The sequence below is a fragment of the Malaya genurostris genome, chromosome 1 (assembly GCF_030247185.1).
Source record: "Malaya genurostris strain Urasoe2022 chromosome 1, Malgen_1.1, whole genome shotgun sequence".
NCBI classification, from domain to species: domain Eukaryota; kingdom Metazoa; phylum Arthropoda; class Insecta; order Diptera; family Culicidae; genus Malaya; species Malaya genurostris.
The window spans coordinates 22,091,357-22,110,375 of NC_080570.1; the positions used below are offsets into that span (position 1 = coordinate 22,091,357).

At 37.8% G+C, this 19,019-nt stretch overlaps 1 protein-coding gene across 3 annotated transcripts in view; it reads left to right on the plus strand.

Moving 5' to 3' along the window:
• The window catches only part of LOC131434616 (neuropeptide F-like), a 66,903-nt gene that overhangs the window by 13,799 nt on the left and 34,085 nt on the right, over positions 1–19,019 (plus strand). For all 3 annotated transcript variants that reach the window (XM_058601513.1, XM_058601522.1, XM_058601531.1), the window contains exon 2: positions 15,362–15,616. In XM_058601513.1, the coding sequence (XP_058457496.1) occupies positions 15,423–15,616 (194 nt within the window). In that variant the 5' untranslated portion in view covers positions 15,362–15,422. The remainder of the gene's footprint in view (positions 1–15,361; positions 15,617–19,019) is intronic.

Here is a 19,019-nt window from a genome sequence, read left to right on the forward strand (position 1 = left end):
ACTCTAATCACCGATTCGTCAGCTCTTACTCATATACTGACGACCTCGTGGAAAGTCGGGTCACGATGTAGTAGATGGAGTCTTAGTCTGCAACAGCATGACATGACCATCATACACCGCAAGGGAAAAGAAAATGTAGTCGCGGATGCCTTGTCACGCAGTGTGGCAATGGTAGCAAACGACACGACTTCGAACGAATATCTATCGCTTAAGCAGAGAGTATTGGAAAATCCAGATGACTTTGTTGACTTTCGAGTAGAAAATGACCAATTGTTCAAATTTGTTCCCTTCAATGATACCGCGTACGATCATCGCTATGAGTGGAAGTTAATTCCACCGCCCGATAAACGTCTCCACATTCTTTACTCTTGCCATGATGAAAAGATGCATCCTGGTTTTGATAAAACTTTGGCTGGAATTAAACAACGATACTACTGGCCGAAACTAGCGACCGAAACTCGTCGCTATGTTCAGAATTGCAGTACTTGTAAGGAAGTAAAAGCCGCGTCTGTACCTGTAACACCCCCTTTGGGTAATCGTAAAATAGCCAATTATCCCTGGCAAATGATTTCACTTGATTTCGTTGGTCCCTTGCCTCGAAGTAAAAAGGGTAATCAACATATTCTCGTTATATCTGACTTGTTTAGTAAATGGATTCTATTACATCCCGTACGACGAATCGAGAGCACGGGGTTGTGTGCCATCCTGAGAGATCTTTGGTTTTTTCGGAATTCAACCCCTGAAATCATTATCACTGATAATGCAAGCTATTTCGTCTCCAGGGAATTCAAAGCACTCATTGATAAATTTGAGATCGTGCATTGGCTTAACTCACGTTATCATTCACAAGCTAATCCCGTCGAACGGGTTAATCGAACCGTGAATGCCGCTATAAGAACCTATGTTAAAAGTGATCAGCGACTGTGGGATACTAGAATAACCGAGATTGAAACCATATTAAATTCCCACCCGCACAGTTCCACTGGTCTTACTCCGTTTTTCGTTACTCATGGACACGAAATTTTTACGAAAGGGTCGGATCATCGAATTCCTCTCACAGAGAAAGTAACGACTTTAGAACAACGTCAAAATAGCAGACGTGATTTATTCACCGATATTTATTCTATGGTTAAAAAAAATTTAGAAGCTGCAAAAAAAATTTGCACTAATCAATATAATTTAAGGCACCGAAAATTCGCAAAAGCTTTCAAACCAGGCCAACTTGTATACCGTCGTAATATGCGCCAGTCTAGTTCCGCCGAAAATTACAACGCTAAGTATGGTCCACAGTTTTTAGCCTGCAAGGTAAAATCTAAAGTAGGCAGCTCTTCATACGAGTTAGAGGACCTGCAAGGCAAATCGTTAGGAATTTGGCCAGCAGTTCACCTGAAGCCGGGTTGAACTAAACGTATCGAGGGCAATCGGATGCTCCGTTCCAATAATGCGCCTCATTAGATAAAAATTTGTATTACAAAAAAAAATCCAAGCATTTGACGTCAAATCCATAGTAAATCAGCGATTGACGGTCAATCACCGAATGATGATCGATTTCGTACGCCGGTGTGAGCGACGATTCGTTCTCGAATTATTCCGGACGCGGAGAAAGAGATAAATACAGAAGCTTCTACTTATGTCGTTTTCGCTTGATGCCAAACCTAACCCAGTTTCCACTCTAACTGCTGTCAAACCGTTTGTTTGAAGTCAGTTTCGAACCTAGTTTCAACGTTGTTGAACTGAAAATCGAGTCAGTTTCGAACCTGGTTTTTAAATCAGTTTTACTCAAACCCCCGTTGCTAAGTGCGAAATCAACACAGTTTCGTGAAAAGTGTTTGTTTGATGAAACTACCTTGGGTCAGTTTCAGTTTTCTCAAGCGAAAACGACATTAGATAATAGTTGTAGGTCGACCGATCAGTATACATACAGTAATAGATATACCCAGAAGAGTAAATTGTCTGCGGGATAGAGTGAATGAGTCGAATGAAAAGGATGAGAGTGAGTGATAGTTGATTTTCGAGGCCTCAAATCAGGAGTGAACGGGAACGAAAGAGAGCGATAAAGCACTATATTTGATAACAATCCACCGAATCGGGAGAAGAGTTCCAACAGATTTCCTGATATGTGAGACGGATGTAAACACATCAGGGAGATATTCGGGTATGGCTATGATTGTCGATAAATAGAACAGTCGTGACTTGGATTTACAGCAGTATGCGAACGATGAGAAAAACATCGATGAGTGTTCGCGATAGACGAATGTAGAGAATTGAGTCTGTCGTGTCTGAGCCATATCTACAGCATTTGACAAAAAAATACTATTGCATTTTTTTTTTCTAGTCCGGGGAATATTGTAACCCACCGGTTCCAATCCGTTTCTCAAAAGTAGATTTTTTCCATTTTCTTATGTACATTTTTTTTTAATCACTGTAAAACGTTTGAAAGTATCATGCTGGTTGAGTCAATATACGGCAAACAATGTTGCAGCTTACTATCAAGGTACGTTTCCAATGGGTACCTAATTTGAATAAACGAGCTTTGGTAGCGAGATGGGGTTGACTTAGCAAGTAGTGATGCTGTGAGAAGTGACTCAGTAGGAGTTTCAAATATAATCAAATGACCAACTGACGGGCAACTTAAAATTTTTATATTGATTTATATAACTTTTAGTTTTAACTACATTCAATGAACTTAAACAAAATTAGATAAATTGCGCCAAGTCACTTCTCTCCATTTAACACTCATTAAAGATAGGTTACTAATAATTTAATCTAAAATTGTGTACACCGGAAAACATCTTTTTACTCATCCCAATTTTGAGATGAGTTCTGCTTGACATCCATCGCTGGTTATTGCCCAGTGGTACCACAGTATCCGTTCTTCGAGATGAGCTTGAGACGAGCCCGAGCCGAGCTATAAAAGAGGTCAGTGTAAAGGCGAAGTCTCTCTTGTATAATTTTGACACTAGTACGGTTCGGAACGTGGTGATACGACGCGCGGGTGATCAAAGGATCACCAAAAAGTTACGATCGAGCTAACAAAGTGCGGAGGTGAAGTCGCAGAGTGGTGGACTCAGGTCCCAGTGTCGCCAAAAGAAGATCGGAAAAGTGAACGTTAGAGATCGACTTTTAGTGCGAATGCCCGATGTGTGTTAAGTGACTTTCACCTCCTCTAAAAAAAAACCCACTCTAAAGTGCACAATGAAACAAAATCTAGTGTCGCGTGTCGTATAAGTTCAGACCGTCCATCAACATACGGTCCCCGTTCCGGCCACAAATTTAGAATACACCAGTGATATTGGCCTAAAGTGTGTAGTACCCTCCCAGGATACGGGTGCTAGTGATATCGACGGAGACAGCCTCAACGAAAGGGACCGCGGCCATAGCGCTGGCCGGCTAACGAACGGTGCGACAGCCATAGTACGTGTACACGTGCTCACTCACCAAGGTATGTCTCTTTCGCCATCTTTCTCGCTCGGAGTGCTCTGATCTCGTGCATCGGGATCGCCAGCAGCAGTTGTTCGGATATCGTCGAAGGCGCCCCACCGTCCGACGGCCGCAACGATTAAGCATGCCAACGTTTTTTTTTTGTGCGCAAATATTTAATTTACTTAAATAGTTAAATAAATTAAGCCTTGTTACATTATTTCCTGATTTTCACAAATGAAATGCTTTTGATAATAATTTTTTTATGCTTACCTTAAATAAAATTACCATGAGTTTTGAACTTCTAATAGATTTGTTTAATTATATATAGTAAAAGAAAATTGTGAGACCTTTGAGATCCGGGTAAGTGTTATTTTGTTGATCACTCCCCTGTTGCCCTGAGAGTTTTATGCAGGTTAATATTAGTTCAAATAAGAAATTTCAAAGAAATGAACCAAAGTGTGTTACATTTTGCAGCACCGAATGTGGAATAGATTGATTTCGTTCTGGAATATTACAGCGTCGTTAATATTTTTAATTTCCATGAAGAGTTTCATGTCGTCTGCATATAAAGGGTGATTTTTTAAGAGCTTGAGAACTTTTTTAAACAATAAAACGCATAAAATTTGCAAAATCTCATCGGTTCTTTATTTTAAACGTTAGATTGGTACATGACATTTACTTTTTGAAGATAATTTCATTTAAATGTTGACCGCGGCTGCGTCTTAGGTGGTCCATTCGGAAAGTCCAATTTTGGGCAACTTTTTCGAGCATTTCGGCCGGAATAGCCCGAATTTCTTCGGAAATGTTGTCTTCCAAAGCTGGAATAGTTACTGGCTTATTTCTGTAGACTTTAGACTTGACGTAGCCCCACAAAAAATAGTCTAAAGGCGTCAAATCGCATGATCTTGGTGGCCAACTCACCGGTCCATTTCTTGAGATGAATTGTTCTCCGAAGTTTTCCCTCAAAATGGCCATAGAATCGCGAGCTGTGTGGCATGTAGCGCCATCTTGTTGAAACCACATGTCAACCAAGTTCAGTTCTTCCATTTTTGGCAACAAAAAGTTTGTTAGCATCGAACGATAGCGATCGCCATTCACTGTAACGTTGCGTCCAACAGCATCTTTGAAAAAATACGGTCCAATGATTCCACCAGCGTACAAACCACACCAAACAGTGCATTTTTCGGGATGCATGGGCAGTTCTTGAACGGCTTCTGGTTGCTCTTCACTCCAAATGCGGCAATTTTGCTTATTTACGTAGCCATTCAACCAGAAATGAGCCTTATCGCTGAACAAAATTTGTCGATGAAAAAGCGGATTTTCCGAATGGACCACCTAAGACGCAGCCGCGGTCAACATTTAAATGAAATTATCTTCAAAAAGTAAATGTCATGTACCAATCTAACGTTTAAAATAAAGAACCGATGAGATTTTGCAAATTTTATGCGTTTTATTGTTTAAAAAAGTTCTCAAGCTCTTAAAAAATCACCCTTTATAAGCACTTTCAGATTTTTGAGTATGAAGGAAATGTCGTTTATATGTAAAATGAAAAGGAGAGGCCCTAAGTGAGAACCCTGAGGTACGCCAGAAGTTACATTAATTGGTTCAGACAGAATGTTTTGGAAGCGGACTACCTGTACACGATTCGTTAAGTATGATTTGAGCCATTCCAGAAGAGTATGTTTTATGCCATATTTTTGTAGTTTGTGTAGAAGTAAAGGTATGTCAATACGGTCGAAGGCTTTGCTAAAGTCAGTGTAAAGAGTTTCTACGTAGTTTCCGGCGTCCATTGCATTCAGAGTGAATGTCATAAATTCTAAGAGATTTGTTGTAGTTGAGCGGCCTTTAAAAAAGCCATGTTGTTTGTTTGTTATTACATTTTTAAGTTGATGAAAAAGTTTTTCATTTACAATTTTTTCAAATAATTTTGGAATGCATGAGATAATGGCTATTCCACGGTAGTTCCGAATGTTAGATTTTGCACCAGATTTAAATATTGGTACAAGAAAGGAAGATTTCCATGCTTTAGGAAAAGTACATTTATTAAGTGATAGGTTAAAAAGTAGTTGTAGTGGTAGTGTAAGTTCTTCAGCAAGATTTTTTTTAAATATTGGTGGTATACTGTCAGGTCCAGGTCCTTTTGAGGCGTCTAAGTTTTTCAGTGCTGTCGAAATGTCATGTTCTGATAGATAGTTTACAGAGATGGAGTTGGAAAATGCAGGTATGAAAGAGAAGTATTCACGGTCACGGTCAGTTTCTGAATAAGATGTATATACTTCTTGGAAAAAATTTGCAAAGTGATTGCAGATTTCTGTAGTATTTTTCCCTACATGTTCGTCGAGGTGCATTTGAGATGGAAAATTGTTGCTTTTTAGTTTAGTTTTTGTGTAGTTAAAAAAGTTCTTAGGGCAAGTCTTTATTTCGTTTTCAATTTTGCGGTTATATTCTTCATGTGCTGTGTTAATGGCTATTTTAAGTTGATTGCATAGATTTAAGTAATTTTGAAGATGAGCGTCACTTTTTTCTTGTTTGTAAGTTTTGTGTGCTTTTTGTTTCCTATTTTTCAAATGTTTTAGTTGTGAATTGAACCATACAGGTAATTTGCTGTTATGATTTTTTCTTCTTCTTTTCATAGGCAAAGTTTCGGCTAATATTTTGTTTATAATGTGATAAAATTTGTTTACTTCGACGTCGACATTTCCTTCTGTACTCAGTATGTTCCGCCAATTTATTATACTTAGTCTACACTTGACTACTTCAAAGTCAATTTTATTGTATTCCGGCACTTCCTCATATTCCAAGTCGTAGGGAAGGGATGCATTGTGTGTAAATAATGAATATTCAATTGCGGTGTGAAATGCTTCATTTTTCCATAATGGCAGGTTTGATGCATTCACACAAAAGTCTTCTGTGCAATTTGTGAAAAGAAGGTCTAAATATGCGTTTTGTTGATTTTTTACGGAGTTTACTTGATGTAGGCCAAAATTAGAAATTTTGTCGAAAAAGTAGTGCAATGTTTCGTTTTCTCCTACGACTGGAAGTAAGATTGATTCATTTTCAATGTCAGAAATGAAGTCCGCATTACGTTGATTGAAGTCGCCAAAAATATGAAGCTTTACTTCAGGTTCCATATTCGAAATAATTGTGTCTAAAGATTGAAAGAATAATTCAAAAGAGAATTTGTTCGCATTTTCGGGTGGGAAGTAGACAGAGCAGTAAATATGTTCTTCTCCCAATATTGAGACTTTGGCCCATACATGCTCAAATTCTTTATATTTAGGAGTAATAATTTCTTCAGAAGTAAAGCAAGAGTTAATGGCTATAAGGACTCCACCTCCAGATTTTTTCTGACAGAGAGATAAATTTCGGTCGTGCCGAAATACGTTAAAATTATTTCCAAATACTTCTTCGCTTCTTACACTTTCATCCCAGCTGCTTTCAGTTGCTGCGTGCACATGCCATATTTTAGGCGAAATACTTCAAAAGAATAGAATATCCTGCCAATTAGTGCAGCTTGCCTATTGACTTCGGCTCAGAACCCTGAACGCGAGCACACTTCGGAAGCATGCCTGGTTTTAAATAGGCCTTTCCTGAAATCGATTGAGATGTTAGCGTAGAAAGTAGAAGTCATGAGTCCATACTCCATTGTTTTATTAAATTCTGACTGTTGAAAACTTGTTTTTCACATTCTCAAAAATGTTGGCATTGATTTTGGCTTAGTACACCTTGTTTCTTGGAACAAAATCTCTAGTTTTATTCTTCAACCATCAAACTGAAAATGGAGTAACAAAAACACATAATCAAGCATTTTTTATCCCTGGGTACGGGCCGGGATTCGATTTAAATCAACGTCCCATCTACAAACTTAGATTCATATGAAAAGTCTCCCGTGCGACGTTCCTGAATTTCATTTGGATCCGACTTCTGGTTGCGGAACAACAACGAAATTAAAATAATGACACTAATTTTTTTCTCGGAGATGGCTGAACGGATTTCCTCCATCTTATACACAAAGAGAAGGTCCTAAGATCCCATAAAACTTCATGTTTTTTAATCAGATCCGACTTCCAGATCTGACGATACAGGGTGATTAGTGTAGAAAAATGTAAATTTCACATAAATTAATCTGGTTTATCGGGTTTGCAGATTTTGGTAGTCGAGGACCAAATCAGCTTGTTTTCAGTTTTACCGGTATTCGGTTTTCGATCCTTGAAGGAACCCAAACATTCAGTTTGGAACGCATTTTGAAATTAAATAATTGGTTTACAATTCAGTTACTTTGATTTTCGAATTCCGCTATCAGCAATAGGAGCTTAATCGTTTTCTCAAAGAAGACCAAATCGAATTTCTTTTTAAAAAATCATATTAAAAGACTTATGAAATGAATTTGAAGTTTAAGGTGAATTTTATCCGATTCCGACTTCCGATTAAGGAGATACAGGGTAATGAGTTTTTGAAATTTTAACCGTCCTAGAAGATGGCGATACCCAAAAATTTTTCAAAGTTAGACAATTCTTCGCCATACAAACTGTTTTGGGTTATGCCCGTCCCTGAATACCGGTTCTTTTCGATTCGAAGGGCTGTTCCGAACTTACAAGCCAATAAAATAATTCCATGATTACGATAAAACGACCTTTTGCTGGTAAACACGCTATTTTATTAAACCCTTCAACTTTTTGAATGGCCGAGAAATCGAAAATAATAAACTGAGTATTTTGGAAGAAGCTATCTTTGTCGAACTTTCGGTAAAATATCGCTTCACCGTTCGTTTTCTGCATCTTTTTTCGCCGAAATCGAAATTAAGTTTTAAGTGTGTAAGCTAGTGTTCGCCATTTTGTGTCCATCATTTTCTCGTCTATAAAACTAGTTTAGACTTAGTTTCGGTAGCATTAGTGAACTTTTTACAGCTACTGGCAACTATCTTTTCCTTCGCCAGTGTACGTGCTTACGTTTGTTTTCATTTTCTCCTCCTCGAATGCTGCTTTATATTGGGAATTAAGTCAAAATTTGAATCGATTAGCGTTTACGACTTAGACACTGCTTCGAATCAGTTCCTGTACTCGCTTTGTAGAGAGGTTTGACGTTTTCAGAGCGACTGTATCTGCAGTAAATTCTTTGCTGATGGACTAGTTTTGTTCGGAGTCAATCTGTGACAAATCCTAGTAAATCTGTCCCGAAGAAGCCAATTTTTTTTAAATCGGTGATGTCGATTTATTTGTTAAAATCGTTAATGTTTCAATTAAAGCACGGTGATTGAATCGTTGCAAATGACAGTTGCGCTATCTTTGCGGAATTCTGTCGCATCGCAGTCTGTGCTAATCGCCAGTGAAAATTACAATATCGTTGGTTTCAAACCGATGTGAAGTAAACAGTTGGTGTAAATTTTCCAGATACCGTATCGAAAGTGACGTTAAAATCATTTAAATTTATGTAAACAAAATCAACCATTTCTCACTAAAAACCATACTCATGAATTTTTCGATACAAAATCGTGATTATTTACTTTGCTCGTTTGGGAGTTTTGGCTTCACTATTCGCGGGACTCTTACAATAACAGACTATGTGTATACTTTTCATACTGTTTCCGAAGTAATAACAGTCCCTGGAACAACCCAAGCTTGTATACTGGAAACATTGAGGGCGGTGAAAACTTCTTCTTCGCTTATGTTTAAAGAATAAACATATTCTATCGACAGGATGGTTGTTTATTGATAATTTCAAATCATCATTAAACTTCAAAGTCGTGACAGAACTTTGGACCAGTACTGCCCGAAAAGCAGCGACGAATAAGAAGCAATAACTGGTGATATACTCGCGTTGGAAGGCTCTCTCTTATTTTGTCGTTTATTTTTCTTTCACTAGAAACGAAAACATGGCTCTGATTAGAATTTATAGAAGTTTTGTAATTGATGTTTCAATCACTACCTGTTTTATGACAACTATAATAAGATTCTATTTTGACAAGCGTATCACAGTTTTTAAAGCTTCTATAAAACTCTTTACTCAGACTAACAACTGGATTAAAAATAAAACAAATTCTACAAGAATAAACCATGCATACACGCTTAAAATTGCTTCCAAACATTTTCTTTAAAACATTATTGTCAGCTCAATTCTTTCATAAATCTAGTTTTGCGTGTGTGCGCGTTCATTGGATGACAGTTTCACTTAAAGCAAACTCGATGGTTCTAAAGCACATTTGCTGTGGGCTATTTGATCTATTATTTCTTAGGTTGAGTGTAATTTACATTAAGGAAAATTTGATGGCCACAATTTTGATGTTCCATACCGTAGCATTTATTGACATCAAATAAACTTCGAAATTCCAAAAACGAGAAAATATGGTGAACTTTTATGATTCATTTTCAGAACGTATGTACAAATGTTGACACCACGAAACAGTTTTATACGAAAATGACGAAAAATCAAATAATAAATCATGCAGACTTTCGCAAAAACCGTATTTATTTTAAGGCGATTAGTTGTAATTTTAATTTTTATCCTTACATTTTCGATAAAAATAAAAGCGCATGAAGTTTTTACGTTCGTAAGCCTCAAACTCGTAATTAAAATCTAATATATTCTTACTGATTGCGTTCAAATCCGGCATGACACACACACATTCAAGAAAAATATTATCAAAATGGCGGTTTATTCATAGCGGAATTCATTCCACCCGAATTAGTTGAATGTTAATTGTGAAGCTGGTTTCAAAATTTTCTTGAATTTGGAGATTTAACGTAGGTTTAGGCTGATTCTTCACTTTGCTTTATAAACCTTATGAAGAATGGGTCCATTTGGCAAGAATATGTTCTTATAGTGGGTTTCAGTAGGCTTTCGTGGAGTTTGAAGTTTTGATGCAAGTATTTATTAATATTAAAAATGTTACTTGGGTTGCGAGTGTCAGTCTATTGTCGTAGTGTTATTTTCCTTTGTTCATGTTTTCGCAAGACGACTCCTCTTTGAGCCCTTAATTTTCATAGTCGCTCTTGAACATGAAGGTATGCGCCTCCGCAGAAAACACCTCTGTTTAGTTGCGGGCGTTTGCCCGGATTACCCGAAGCTAGGAGCTATCCCTTAGTTAAGTCCGAACGAGCGGCAGCGAGGTCGGACAGCAGGTCATTAAAAACGATGAGGCGTAGCCGCATTAGACCTTTCAAAATTGCAGTCAATTAGAACAATTTCTATTAAGCAGCATGTTCATCTGTTATGCCAAATGACCATTAAGCCAAATGTCGTTATGCCAAACGGTATTATGCCAAACTGCTTTATGCCAAACGTGGTAGCCCCGTTTGAACCTTAAAAAAGTATCTGTAAATTTTATCGCTATAATTTCAACTAGCATTTGAACACGTTGAATATTGGCTACCAAAGCATCAATCGTTGCTGGTTTATCCACATAAACCAAAGATTTCACGTATCCCCTCAAAATGTACGCCCTTATTCTGAATAACGACGTATTGATTTTTCGATCGAATCCTAGCTACCTTTGATTTTGCTAACGTTATTAAGAATACAAATTAAATACGATCGTAAAATTGATGCGACGTTATTCAGAATAAGGGCGATAATCGAGTTGCGTCAAATCACACGAACGCGAAAGCCAATTCACCGATCCATTTCTCGATATAATGTCGTTGAAATCGACAGTCCCACGACAAAAGAACCTAACTGCAAATGCAAGTTTCTCTTTGTTTACTTTTTCTTTCATGATTTACCGCACTGGTTTTATATTTGTCGCGTTACTCTTCGCAAAACCTTCAAGGTAAAACCATAAGCTTTCGATTTATATTGGAAACTTTTGAGATATTGCAGTAATGGCTCCGTAATAATCAAAAGAGAAAGTAAACAAAGAGAGGCTCTCATTTGCAGTTAGGCCCTTTTGTCGTGGGACTATCGAAATGTTCTTTCCATAAGTCGACTGTTTCAGCCGTAGTATGACAAGTAGCACCATCCTGTTGGAACCACATTTCGCTCACATCCATATCCTGAAGATTTGGCAACAAAAATTGATCATGATTCTGTATCGTTTTCGGCTCACGGTAACGAAGTGTCCTTCCTCATTTTAAACGAAATATGGACCGATAATTACTCCAGTCCATATAGACCGCAGCAAACAGTACATTCATCCAGATGCATCGGTAATTCTTGAACGGCATGTGGATTATCTTTGCCCCAAATACGGCAATTTTGCTTGTGACGTATCCATTCAACTAAAAATGTGCCTCATCACTGAAAAGAATTTTGCGCTGTAAGCAGTTTTAATTGAACATTGATTTGGAAAAGAAATTTCCACGATTTGTAGGCGTTGTTCTCGATAATTTGTCAAACGTTACTGAGTAGAGACGTCACTTTACACTGTCAAAAAAAACTTTCAGACGATAGAGTAAAAAAAATACCCGTCATTTCAAAACATTTTGCAACTTAAGCGGAACAGTCGAAAATTGAAGTTAAACTTATGCTTAACTCATGGAAGCTCATGAACGAAAGCTTACGGAATTTGTTCATGATTTTTGTCCTAAAATTCCACCAACTGTTAGAGTTGAAAGATGCGAAATAGCATCCATTCTGCTTGACCCTGGTCGTAATTCATTACTGACTTATACCAGCGTAATAAAAAAATGTTTCATTTTTCGTATCCCAGCTCATCATCTAGGGCTTTCTAATATTTCCCTCGTTAGGCCCTAATTAGAAGTTAAACTAAGTTTAATATTAACTTTTCACCATAACGGATGAACCGATATGAATTTTTGAAAGTCGTCGTTCGTCGTCTGCAGCCTGGCAGATTTTTTGTAAGCCCGCCAGCTACTCCTAGGTCCGACACTACCGGGTGACAATTAAATTTTACCCGACCTTCTCGATGTGAACTGTTCAAAAAAATTGAAGGTAGTTGTGATGATAAAAATAAACCAATTCTAAGAAAAAGTTTGTGAGATTTCAATTTTATCACCCAAACCTTCGGGGAAAAAACATTGAATGTGTTATCGCTTGAGCCTAGCAATATGATTGCTATCTATTCTGAAAACAATCTCCATATCTCTGCTCGTTTTCCATCAACAAACATAAACAGAACAGAAGAACAGTGGGAGTACCGCTGCATAAATATGACTTCCCAAACTATCTACTGGAAACTGACCACCTACGAGAGTATCAATTCCCAAATGGGGAAAGATGAGCAACCACTGAAATCAGTGATAAGCCACGTTTTCAGTTCTCCGGTTACGGGAAAATCATCGTTTCAGACTTTGTCAGGCATCCCAACGGGGAGAGGCATAATTAATTTACCCTTCGCGAGTTGAGTGGTCGTGCTCCGATGGGCCAAACATCGTTTTCGCCAGACCAAGGATTAATTATTTCAGGTGCTGAAAAATATGATTATTAATAAAAATGAATCTGTACAGTTTCCAGCTTGCAGATGGTATCTGTTGACCCAAACGATTAAGCGTTCATGGTTGGCTCCTCGGAAGTGCAAGTCGCTGTCATTGCAAATTTGCTTCGAGTTTTCTCACATGAGAACCAGCTGAACTGACGGATATTTACAACGTGATTCTGCTTTGTAATGAAATGTAAATATGCTTATGGTGCTTTACCTGTATGAAAAACATTATTCATAATCGCTCTATTTGGAGTCGTCACCAAAATGAAAAAAAAACCGAAATATGTTATCACAGACCAGGATCTTCACCAACATCCCATAAATCACCGATGTTAAGAGAATTTCAAATTCCGTTTGGGCTGTTCATCTTGGTATCGAATTCTCTGCGGAGAAAACAGAGTTAGTCGTCTTTTCAAGAAAGCATGATCCTGCACAGCTTCAGCTTCATATGATGGGAAGAATGATCCAACAGGTTTTAACTTTTAAATACCTCGGGGTGTGGTTCGATTCCAAATGCACGTGGGGAGGACACATTAGGTATCTGATAACGAAATGCCAACAAAGAGTAAATTTTCTTCGAACAATAACAGGATCTTGGTGGAGTTCTCATCCGCAAGATCTAATAAAATTGTATCAAACAACGATACTTTCAGTGATGGAATATGGATGCGTTTGTTTTCGTTCCGCTGCAAACTCTCATTTTATCAAACTTGAGCGAATTCAGTACCGTTGTTTGCGAATTGCCTTAGGCTGCATGCACTCGACACATACAATGAGTCTTGAAGTTCTGGCGGGAGTTCTTCCATTAAAAGATCGATTTTGGGAGCTTTCATCACGCCTGCTAATAAGATGTGAGGTGCTGAATCCCATGGTAATTAATAATTTCGAACGACTAGTCGAGCTTCGATCTCAAACAAAATTTATGACAGTATATTTTAACCATATGTCACAGGAAATCAACCCTTCAAGATATATTCCTATCCGTGTCAGCATCCTAAGTGCCCCTGACTCAACTTTATTTTTCGATACATCCATGCAGCGTGAAGTGCGTGGAATCCCGGATCATCTACGCTCGACGGAAATCCCAAAAATATTTTCAAGTAAGTTCAGGCATATTGACTCTGAGAAAATGTTTTACACGGACGGATCGCGAATTGAAGAAGCGACAGGGTTTGGTATGTTCAACAATAATGTTTCGGCCTCATTTAGGCTTCAAGAACCTGCATCTGTTTATATAGCAGAGCTAGCAGCAGTTCATTATAGTTTGAGTGTAATCGTCACATTATCTCCAAACCATTATTTCCTCTTCACAGATAGTCTGAGTGCAATTGAAGCCATTCGCTCAATCGCTGCTGGCAAAAATGAACCGTTTTTCTTGGGTAAAATAAAACAGTGTCTGAACGACATATTGAATAATAATTATCTAATCACTATAGTCTGGGTCCCGGCTCATTGCTCCATTCCAGGCAATGAAAGAGCCGATAATTTAGCCAAACGTGGTGCTATTGAGGGTGAAATTTATGAACGACCGATTGCTTTCAACGAATTCTATAGTTCGTCTCGCCAAAGAACACTTGCCAGCTGGCAAGCATCTTGGGATAGAGATGATCTGGGTCGGTGGATGCACTCAATTATTCCGAAAATATCGACAAAAGCATGGTTCAGGGGACTGGATGTGAGTAGGGATTTCATTCGTGTGATGTCCAGACTCATGTCCAATCACTACACGTTAGATGCACATCTCCTTCGAATTGGGCTCTCCGAGACTAATCATTGTGCTTGCGGAGAAGGTTATCGGGATATTGATCATGTCGTTTGGACATGAGTGGAGTATCGTGATGTCAGATCTCAACTAATAAATTCTTTGCGTACCCAAGGTAAACTATCCAATATCCCAGTTCGAGACATTCTTGCTTGTCGTGACCTTTCATACATGAAACTTATTTATCATTTCATAAAGAAAATTGGAGTTTCAATTTAATAAAGGCCCCTTTTAAGACTTAGTTCTGATCCCAGCTGCGTCCATGAGTTCAACCAATAGCTAAATTAGAATAAAAATTATTTAATGATACAAACAAACTCGAAACAGTTTATGAAATTATCAACAAAATGTCTGAAAATAACAGCTTATTTTATAATTTATAGAAGTTAATCGTTTGGTTCAAATAATATTTCCGAGTAGATTTCATAATTAATGACGAGTTACCTAAGATGATATTTAAGCTATAAGAGAATATGTTTTAATAAATTCAAAACGTTGTGACTATGTTAGAATTAAATTAGGATAAGAATATTATGTAAAAGTGATGCTACGGCGAAGAAAAACTTATGTAAACTGCCTTAAGAAATAAACATATTTATGAAAAAAAAAAAAGAGAATTTCAACGTTATTGACTCAATGATCCGATGCAATTTACCCCGCCATTTGTGATTACACAACGCTTACCCATTATATCATTGAAACTATAATTTAAAAATGAAACATGATTGCATGTTTTTTTTTTCTTTATTTTTTGTTTTGTCTGCGTATGCACTTTTCGCTTACCTTTTGCAATCCAACAGTATTTATTTATAGATTCTCAACCTGGAAAGCGCCGCGGCACGCACCAAAACAACAAGAGAAATGGCCTCCCCGTCGTCATCGTCGTCCTGCGCGTTCTCCCAGCGGGTCTTCGTCGCCCTGATGGTATGCACCCTACTGCTCAACCTAAGTTCCTTCACCGAGGCTCGGCCCCAGGACGACCCGGCTTCGGTGGCCGAAGCCATCCGGCTTCTGCAGGAATTCGAAACCAAACACGCCCAGCACGCTAGACCCAGGTAAGAGAAAAGTCTATTATTTGAACCTGTATTTATTAACCTACCATCGAGAGCGCATTGCGAGGCGATATATGAATAAAAAAAACCCTCCATGGTGGGAATCGATTCACGCTACATAAATTAGAATTATGAACACGATCGCGATTGCGAGCACTTGCAGTCTAGTCTGGCGGGGAATTCCCTTAATCGAACCGTCAAACGAAAAACGTCAGATTTGAACTTCGTTAAGGCCAGCTCAGCCTACTGCGCTACGAAAGGGCTGACCTGGCAGCTCTAGGGCGAAAACCACGAGACCGCGTGCGTTGACAGATTTATTTTTGCTGGTTTTTCAAGTTTTACCTCCACCACTTGCTCAAACAGAGCTGCGCATACGAGGAATAGCCCATGATACGTTGACCTTTCGTAGCGTTTCATGAACACTTTCAGGAGAAGATCATCTACATGTGGTTTCGTTGTTTTTTTTTCATCCGCCCGCTTGAAACACAAATGAGTTTTTGTTCCGGTGCTGGAAATGCATCCAGCAAACGCATTTAAGCTCTCAATGTTCGGCACGTGTTAAGCAAAACTAGTTATTATTAAAGCTGTTTTTACGTGGGATGATGTGTAACAAAGTTTGTTCCAAGAAATGTCAAAAGTTATCTCTTCTGTTGTGGATTCAGTTCATATAAGGACATTAGACTTTTCAAGGTTAATAAAAATTTGGTACGGTATAAGCGCCATTGTTGCTGTCAATATCAATGTCATTGGTTTTAGGAATCGACTAGATTAGATCAATAGTTATTGCAGTTTGCTCAGGTTATTTGCACACATAATGAAACGGAATTACATTTGATTTCGATTAAAATTCAATAATTATTATAAACAAAGCTCAAAACAATCAGCGGAGTGAGTTAAATTAGCACATTTGTTTTAATTTAAACAGTTGCAGTAGTTATCCTACACTGAAATAAAGGTTCTCGTTCGATGTAATTAAAAAATCACGTGAAATGGTTACAAACTAAATATTTTACGTGACGATAATAAATTTTATCCGAACATCCCCAGAAATTAATAAAATCCTCAGATTAAGGGATGGGTCGCTTGGAACAGTGTACCAATCACACACTAACATAATGCATTGGTGCATTTATCACTCTTTGCACTTTCGTTTTCATACAGTTGCACAGGTTGCGGCACACAAAGGGCTCACTTTTTTTACTGCTAATCATTATTATGCCAACGGTAAAATAAACAAAACAGTGTTTCCAGCTGTTTCATGGGGCACAGAGTGGTACACTTAGGCTCACGTGTTTTGTTAGAGACACAATATAGTTTGTGTTAATCGACTCTCCTCTTGTCCTAACATTCAATTTACGTGAATTTCCAGAGTGAAAAATTCGATCTTAAAAATGGTGTAGTAGTAAATCCTTAAAGTGTTAGTAGTTTGGAAATTTGCTAAAAAATTAATTTAAAAGCTAAAAAGCATAGAACGTGATTTTGATTAAGCTAAACTTTTCGACTTTTTAGGTTTTGTCAGTTCAGGGCATAACAAACCCACTCTCACGATCCCACGGCAGTAACACATGGATCATTAAGTCCCGAGACTAACAATGGAAACAACTTTTTTTTTACAAAATTTTTTTTATTCATTGGAGCATTTTTTTAAGTTCAGCAAAGATCCAGTAGTCACTGGGGGCTAAATCTGGCGAGTATGGGGGGTGGGGAAGCAGATCAAAGCCCAATTCGTTCAATTTCGCTATTGTTTTCATTGACTTGTGGCAGGGTGCATTTTGTTCCATCGCAAGCAATCGCGGCACCCACTTGGAAAAAACCTTTCTCATGCTCAATTTTTCATGTAGGATAGTAAATACACTTCCATATGATATCTGTGTCATCTCAGCAATCTCACGGAGCTTCACGTTACGATCTTTTATTATAATTTTTGTCACTTCACTCACATTTTCCGGTGTAACGGTTTTCACAGGTCTACCCGAGCGTTCCGCGTCATTTGTGTCGGTACGACCACGTTTAAACTCGGCGAACCACCGACAAATCGTTGCTTTTGATAGACAAGAGTCCGGATAACATTTTTCAATCCATTGTTTCGCTTGCACGGTGTTTTTACCCATTAAAAAACAATATTTTATCAAAACACGAGACTCGGTTTTTTTTTCCATTTTTTAAACAAACTACAAAACGACTTTACTCCAACCTCGATAACTCAGCTGTTTCTGGTCGGATCGACTTAAAATTTTGACCCGTTTCAAGCATAGGTTAGTACTCTAGAAAGACGTGGTTACTGGTTTACTACGAGCGCCATCTCTGCTTTAATCTCGGGACTTATTAAACCATGTGTTAATTGAATTTCTTCAGCATTCGACATCTGGTACAGCTCCAGGGTGGAGCATAATGCAGTTTGAGGGTTTTTTTAGTTATTGACTATAAATCATGAACTTTCATTTGGTAATTTTTCGAATGATAAGTTTTCTGAAATTGATTTTTCGGGGTAAGAATCTTATTTATTCATACGAAAACGTAAACTCAGTATTACTTGCCTGCTTGTAATAGAATATCTATAAATTATCATACAAGGTAGCAAGACAAAATGTTGTCGCACTATGATGTGGAATACGTTTTTATTACATGTAACTTTCACCAATATTCAAAATAACAATTGTCTATCTAGTTAGTGAATATGATATGAACACTGAACTATAATGATTTTTTTTTGAGTGCAAAACCAAAGATCAGCGGAAAGAAAAATCATAGATCTGGCTACAAAATATACATAACAAATGTTCTAGCATTGCTTGCATGTGTAATGTTCGGGTTTGTTTGCTTGTGAAGTGCTACACTTGTAGCCAGCGTTGCCAGATTGCCAGATTTATCTAGCAAATGCCAGATTTTTCTTGCTTCGCCAGACACTCAAACTAATCAGATCTTTTGCCAGATTTTCTAAATTTTCCCAGATTTTCCCAATTTTTCTAGATTTTGTCAGATCTCGCTAGATCTTTACGGTTTTGGGCTCTATACGATAGGTGTGGAGACCGTTTTTTGTTCACTGAATATTAAGCCCGGCAAAAATTTCCCTACATATAAGTAGACCCAGACAAATCCAGATAAATTTTTGGGTTTTGACAGATTTAAAAAAAATCGGCAACTCTGCTTGTAGCAAAAGATTAGGTATACACATATGCAATAAAGCTTATTTTATGAAAACTGTCACATGTGATGTCACATTTTCAGATTTATCTAAAAATTTACAGATTGCTCATGAACGCTGCTGATATTCATTCACCCGTTGTTTCACTTATTATTAAATGTTAAATGCAGATTTTGAAATTTCGCGTACTTTAAAAAAACGTTTTTTTCCACTGCCCTTAAAACAGTTTGATTTCACAAACTTTTTCAAATTTGCTTGAAA